Source organism: Chroicocephalus ridibundus, chromosome 1, assembly GCF_963924245.1.
Source record: "Chroicocephalus ridibundus chromosome 1, bChrRid1.1, whole genome shotgun sequence".
In the NCBI taxonomy this organism is placed as follows: Eukaryota; Metazoa; Chordata; class Aves; order Charadriiformes; family Laridae; genus Chroicocephalus; species Chroicocephalus ridibundus.
This window is the reverse complement of record NC_086284.1, coordinates 131,681,867-131,689,301: the sequence shown is the minus strand read 5'-3', so window position 1 is coordinate 131,689,301 and position 7,435 is coordinate 131,681,867. Positions and strand designations below refer to the sequence as shown.

General features: G+C 45.1%; 1 protein-coding gene across 8 annotated transcripts in view; it reads left to right on the top strand.

Moving 5' to 3' along the window:
• Nucleotides 1-2,603: 2,603 nt before the first annotated feature.
• Nucleotides 2,604-7,435, top strand: part of USF3 (upstream transcription factor family member 3) — a 39,033-nt gene continuing 34,201 nt past the window's right edge. For 4 of the 8 annotated variants that reach the window (XR_010073349.1, XR_010073346.1, XR_010073348.1 and 1 more), the window contains exon 1: nucleotides 2,604-2,718. Coding sequence is in view for 1 of the 8 variants with exons in the window: in XM_063352578.1 (XP_063208648.1) it covers nucleotides 2,680-2,718 (39 nt within the window). In the remaining 7 variants the exon portion in view is untranslated. Of the gene's footprint in view, nucleotides 2,778-3,402; nucleotides 3,496-7,435 lie in introns of all 8 variants that reach the window. The other 4 variants (XM_063352625.1, XM_063352609.1, XM_063352594.1 and 1 more) reach the window with 3 other exon arrangements.

The following is a 7,435-nucleotide window of genomic DNA, read 5'->3' as shown; positions in this document are numbered from 1 at the left end:
GGCAACGCCATCTCAAGCTCTCCAGACTGCTAAGTGAGGTTGCCAGCTTTCTCTTTCACTCACTTGCATGTATATGGCCCACAAGTCCAAGAAACTCCTGCACCTGAGGAAAGATGCACTGACCTGTCTTCTGATAGCCTTTCTGTAAGCTGCAGTGTGATGTCATACAGGCTTAGGTCATTACTGTTGACTAAATTCTTGAATCCAAACCTGCACTACAGATAAGTATTATACTTCCATTACGAAAAATGCATTCAAGTTGTTCTTGCTTAAGACTATTTAAAATAAAGCTGCAGAAACCCTTCCTTTTAGCCTGTCACACTAACAACAAATCACTTAGTTTAGTCAATGTAAAGCTTTTCTAAATATTTGGGCAAAACCTGTTTGGTTTGAGGTTGTTGGGTGTTTTTTAAGCTATCTTGACATATAATAATTAGTCTATAACTCACTACCAGAAACGGGCTACTGATGTTCAACAATTTCTTGTTATATATGATTTCACCAGTGGACTTTTGCCTGCTGCTGGATTTTTGCTACTGTAATCTAACATTGTACTGGTAATCTGAAAATGTATGAGCTCAGACACTCCAGGGCATAGTAGGGTGTCAGAAGATATACTTTATTTTGCAGCTTTGGACAAGGGATGCCTTTTTAGTGAAAATCTTCACTGAAAAACCACACTACCCTTTAAAAGAAGGGAGGGGGGGGGAAAGTAGTTCAGTTTATATTGGAATAAATTGATGGAGCACAGGTACTTTGGATCTCATTTGTCCTCCAGTTTGGTTGTGTCAAGTCATCTAAAAAATACGAAAATTGAAAAAGTGCCTTTATACTTATACTTGACATTGTGAAGTTGCTATTAACAGTAACTTTAGAATTTCTCTGCAAAAACAGATAGGGCCTTAAAACTTCTTCACAGCTGGCAAATGGGTCCTCTGTTTAACGTCAGGTGCAAGATTATTTTGCAAGCAGCAGCAATTCAAAATGAAATGTCTTGGGGTTGTTTATTTTTTGGTGGTTTTTTGTTTTGTGGTTTTTTTTTTTTTACATCTAATTACTACTATGACTCATTTCAGCAGCAGAAAAGTTCTTGGATGCTTCTTCAGAAACTTGTTCTTGCTCTGTGTTGTATAATGTTTTAGGAAGGTGTCTGGACACAACATGCTTTCTGGGGAAAAAGGTATCTATGTTTTCCATAAAGCCTAAGCATCACAGATCTGCCTTTAAGTTGTCTGAGGGAGAAGAGACTTTGCAACTCCAACATCACCTACAGGTGAGCAGGGATACAACGTACTTGTAAAATATGTTTGAAAAGAATTCTAGAAAGTAGCTGTTGCAGAACATCTGTGGAAGAAAACGATTGAGACTGTAAACGGGAAGCTGCTGCCTTATGATTAGTAATTGAATTAGAGAGGTGTTAGCAGGAAATACAAGCTCAGGTAGTGGGGAATTGGTAATGATTCAGATGCCCTAATTTAGCGGAAGAAATGACACTTCTCTTAATCTCTGATTTGATTCATGAGGAAGATGGATGAAGGGTCTCACTCCCTGGAGCTAAATAAGCACAGTGTGTCATTTATAACCCTCGTATTGAAACAACTGCTTCTCATAATGAATCAGTAACAGCAGAGAAATAACAGTCACAGAAGCTGTTTGGGCTGCTACTGAACACCTAGCTGCCACTTATGATCTGGAAAACCTTTGGCCAGCTGCTGCTTTTTTAAAAAAGTAAAAAAAACAAATCTCAATTCCTTTCCAGAGGTGTGATTGCAGGGGAAGCAGGGGCGTGTTTCCATGTATAAATTAAGTCGTTAAGGATGAGGTCTGTCCAGCTGAAGCCGACACCAGCTTCCTTCAGGTGGTTGTTAGAGCAGCTGCGGTCAACGCTCAGCCTCTACCGCCAGCCGCCGCGTAGAGTTTATTTTTTTTAAATGTGACAGAATTTGTGACAGAAAAAATATTTTAAATCTGAAAAAAACCCACTATATACCACGGTTGTTTTTTAGTTCTTTTGTTTTGTTTTTTTTTTACCTGCCCGCTCGGGAGGGTCCCGTGTGCCGTTCCGTCATGGAGGTTTATGGAGCCGACCAGGGGCTTCAGCCTTTCCAGCACTCTCCCCCGGCGGGGCCGGGGGGCGGGCGGGCGGCTCCGGCGTAGGAAGGAGGGTGAGGGAGCGCTGCCGGCGGGCGGTTTGTAAGCGGGCGGGGAAAGGGCGGTTGCAACCGGCGCTGAGGTAACGGCAGCGCGACGCGAAGCATCGGCCGCGCGCCGCTTCCCCTTTAAGAGTTTCTGCCCGCCTCTCGCCCCTTCCCTCTCCTTCCATTGGTCGTCTGAGGTGCCGGTCTCTGGTAGTTCCTGTTTCGGCCACCGTAACTTGTTGACGGATCGCACGCCAGTCTCAACCTCTCTGGCCTCCGATTGGGCCGCCCCGCCAATGTTTGTGGTGCCGATTGGCCCGTGCCGGCTCCGCCCCGCCCAGTCGCGCCGAGCGACGCCTTCCCCTTTGCGCCCTCGTTGATTGGCCTGGCAGGCTCAACCCGTGCGCTCGGATTGGCTGTCCCGTGACGCGCGTGCGAGCAGCAGGGTGGGCTGCGCGGGTAGGAGGGGCTTGGGGGGGTTGGGGAACGGATCGGAGTGGAGGCAGCGGCGGCGCGCTGACACGGGGTGCCCGCTCGGAGGATGGTCCCCGCGGTGGGGCTGCCGCTCCTCAGCCCCCCTGTGAGTGCTGGGCGTCTGCCGCGAGGGAGGGGGGACGGGACTGCTCGGAGCGAAGCCCGGTGAGCGGGAGGGGTGGGAGGAACAGGAGGAGAGGCGGGACGGGGAGCGGCCGCGGTGCCGGGGTTGAGGGGGCGCGGGCCGCCCTTCCTTCACGCGCGGCGACCGTTGCCGTTGAGGAGGCGGTTGGCAAAGGGCGCGCGGGGCCACCGGCCCTCTCCCGCCACCCCCGGGAGCCCCCTCAGGCCTCCTCGCCCACCGGGGAGGGCCTCGGGCCCGGCTTGGGTAGGGGCCGCGGAGGCGGAACAGGCCGGGGTGGTGCAGTGTCAGACCCCCCCCCCACCTCTCCCCGCCGCCTTCCGCGGCCCTTTGTGGTGCGGCTGCTCGCTGCCCCTCGGGTGCTCCCGCAGGCACCGCCGTGGCGACGGCCGGGCTTTGGCTCCCGAGCGAGTTTCGTTGCTTCGGTTGCGCAGGGTTGACCGCCTCCCCGGCCCGGCGTGGGTCTCCAAGCGCTGGTGCGTGAGGTCGGGGAAAGCCTTCAGGGTGACGGCACCCGGCGTTTGGAGAGTGGCGGTGTGTTTTTATCGTTTTGAAATCTCGGATGATGTGAGACAACTGGCCGTAAATCGCTCTGCAGAAAGTTAGCTTCGGGGAGAGCACTGTTCCTCAACCGTAACGTCTTTTCAGCCCTGGTCCAGAGTAGAGAATGTGCCATGCATCGCCTCTGCGTGCTCCTGTGTGACATCTCAACCTGGAAGTTAGTCAGCTTCAGAATACAGTGTAAGAGCCCAGCTTTTTTATTTAGAATTCGGTCCCTGGAAACTAATTCTTCCTGTTGGGTGTGTTTTCAGCTTGCTCTAAGGAAAGAAGGCTTACAAACGCGCTCTGTTTATTCCTTCTCCACCTAGTAATTTTAACTCTCTGGCCAATTTCCAACAAATTTGCCAATCACGGAGGTCTTAAAGAGATTGAAATCTTTAGTTTCGTGGAAATCAATATCTGACAAACGTAGATCATCACAATTATTGTGCACACTAGCAGCAGGACACCTAGAATCCAGCTTCTTGTGACAGACAGCAGAGGTGAACTGAGTCCATCAGCATACACATCTCCAAATACAGCTGTAGCACACAATGCAGTTTGTCGGAAGAAGGTGGAAGTGAGGCAAAGAAGGAGGGAATAGTGATATGTTGAGTCACTGGCCATAAGTACCTAAAAAATCACAGGTCTTTATTTTTACTTTTCACATAATAGCTTGGCCTTCTATTAGACTCCACCCAGATGTATGATTATTAAATACTTTTAGGAAAGATAAATTAATGATTGCACAGTTAAGCATTCAGAAGTCAGGTAATGTGATAGCATGGTTTGTAAGCATGATGTTAGCTTTGCTTTTTCATATACAATACTTTGGGACAATCGTGATTACATTACATAGCACTTTATCAAACTGCAGACTTCGTTTGTCACTCATGAATTGTGTGCAGTAATCAGACAAATAGGAAGGAAGAAGCTTCCTATGGGGAAATGGTTATTATTATAAGGGTTTAGAATTTTTAATTCTGACTTTCAATTAGTGCCATGATAACAATCCATAGGCACGTTTCGGGGTGAAATAGATTTGTCAATGGAGAATACATTTGTTACTGAATGGGAAATAAGCTTAGAAAATACTCACGTAAGCATGATGTTAAGGTTCCTGTATTCAAAATAACATACCAGATAAGTGAAGCAGTATGAGAACAGTTGCAAACTTTGAAGTATTTGGATATTACTTATTCCCTTAGAGATTTTTAGGTTATAGATATGTGGGAAGATTTTAATGGAGTAGGTGAAAAATGGTGGTGGATCCTGGAGGAGTCTGACAGCTGCAAAGAGATAATTAGATTATAAGTGCTTGGTAGTGACTTTGCTGCTTTGATTCCTGGTTTTCCAAATAGTGTTCCTAGGAGCTGACCAGGGACAGTGAAATGACTGTCACTCAAGTGGCGCTGTGATGTGTGCCTGGCACAGGCCTGCTGTGTGCATCGCCGACTCTCTGTTTGTACCTGAAGTTTAGTCTGAAATTCCAAAGACATTTTATGAACAAGAAGGCAAAAATTCAGTGAACCTGTTTTGCTGACACTGCAGGCCAAACTACTCCAGCTGCTTTTTCGCCTTGTCTCCTCTTGGGTAAATGTAGACTTTTTTAAGGGGAGGAATTAAAGTGCTACTTTTTGTGGGTTCTTTTTTTGTTTTGGTTTTTCCTCCCGCCCCATATGAAAGTGTGTTGACATAAGGTATGTGACATTGTAACCAATCTTATTGAGCTTGGATGTGAATTAATACAAATGTATCGGTTGAAGTTGGATACTATATAGGGTAGAAGAAATAAATAAATATATAGGGAAGTCAAGACCTGGGACATGCCAGATTTGACAAGAACTGTTCAGTGGTTTAATTTTTGTACAGTAGTGCTTGTGGTTTTGTGATAGGTTTTTGGATCCAAGATGGTCTTAAGATTAAAAAATCAGACAGCTTTAATGTTCCTAATCATTTTGTAATGGGTCTAGTTGTAATTCTTAGGCTTCCAAAGAAGCATTGTACTTGTCTCTGGCCTGTAGAACTGCTCACCCTTCATATTGCCAGTCACTTTGTAACTTACTTCCTGTGCTAGCATTCTTCATCTCTGTCATGTTTGTGACTCCTCTATTAAGTTAAGTTCCTCAGGAACACGTTTTCCTATTCTGAAGGGTATCAAGCATAAAGTGAGGGGGGGGGTGTTCTGGAAAGTCGAGTGAAAGTGTCTCAGATTGAATGGCTGAGCAGTAGGGCCTCCTGTGTTTCAGACTGCAGTAAAACCTGTAAAGGTCACAACTCCCTGATTAAGAAACGTTGTGCAGTGCCCGGTTTATATAATGCTAACCTAACTTGCTGGTTAAAATACAATTCCAGCTTTTACATGTGCATATCATGTGTCCAAAGTGTACTTTGGTTTGACCTTACAAGTGTAGAACTGTTGTCATGCTCTAAGTAAGCACAAAAGTGATTCTGCTGCGTGCACAGGATTGACAAATTGTGTGTAAACTAAGTTTGTTTCCCGTATGAAAAGCTATGGCATTAGTCTTTTAAGGTGAATGAGTTACTTTTGCAACCATGACATATGGTAGCAATCTTTTACATCAGCCACGCTGTGTGCCATTGTGATTCAGATAAGAAGTAAGTAGCAGACTGCTAAAAATGTTTCATGCTTCCTGTTAGCTCACCCAGTTACCTGAACTTCTGTCAGGTTAATTGACGGAGATGAAGACCATGAAATGAGATCAACACCATCTAAAAGCACATCTCAATCATGCTGGTACTCTGACACCAAAATGAGTTCTTTGGTCCATCTCTAGTGAGGCTGGAATGATCAGAGTATGGCTCTATTAACTTTTAGGTTTAAATGCAGGTTTCTCAGATCTTGTAATCTGGAAGTCATTGGTGTGGTAGGCAGTGTCATGAGAAGATTGTTGAAAACATTGTTCTTTAGGCTGCTGACACTATTTAAAGCAGTGTAAAGGTATCGTGGGAAGAGGAGAATTTAACTTTTTGTTTCTTCTTCAAGTAACTGAAGTTTAAAGTGGGGGGAAAAAAGAAAAGTTATCTGTTTGGGGCATCTGCCCACATCTGTGGTCTGTAAATGAGTGGGTGGTTTATGGGACACTTAATCCATGCCAGCCTTTTCAACCTTAGAAGTTGGACTCTGCTTTGCTTTCATGCGTCAGTGGAGTTGTTAGCTAGAAACTGAACACAAATCTTAGATTGGTTGGCAATTGCCTTTTGCTCCATACTACAGCTCTTCGTACTCATTTACTACAATAATAGAATGGTGCTAGACCAGCACTGAGCAACTTCAAATCAGCAACAAGATAGGGAACATCATTTTTTTTTTCACTATTGGAGGATCCATAATATTCAGAGATGCTGTTTAAATATTATGCATCTATAGTTTAAATGCTTGATTATTCTACATAAGTCTCTCTCCTGTTGTAAATTCTGAGATTTCCTGTGTAATTGGAGAAGTTTAACTAGTTTTGGCATCGTCTTGGTACATAGTTCCACAAAAATTAAGCCGGTGCTGCCACCGTGAGAAGCACTCCTGTAGCAACAGGAGCAGTTTCAGTGTACTTGTTTGGGAGTGGAGGGTTTCTTTGCAATCCTTCTGCAGAGTAAATTTTAAGTTGAAGTGATGTTCTTGTCTGGTTTCCCGTGTGAGTGCCAGTGAAGTGGGGGAGAGGCTACATCTCTCAGCATTCTTTTGGAGCAGGTAAGAGAGTGGAGGAGGGTAACCATCTTACAAATTTTCCTATTAGTGCTTTAAGGACAATTTGCTAACTAAGGAAAGTTAGATGGCTAGTTTAGCATATGTTGCAGCATAACTCATTGACTCTGATAGCATTCAGATTCTGATAAAATAATTAATACAAGCAAAAATTGTTATTTTGTAATGCATCAGGTTTCAACCGTAGGTTGCCTTTCAGAACTCTGTGTAACTTATGTCTCTGTATAAGTAGAGTTGGGTTGAAAACGGGCTGAATGGCCGGGCCCAGAGGGTGATGATCAGCAGCAGGAAGTCTATTTGGAGGCCAGTCACTAGTGATGTATTCCAGGGGTCAATTCTGGGTCCAGTTCTGTTGAACATCTTCATCAATGATCTGGATGATGGGACAGAGTGTATCCTCAGCACATTTGCTGATGA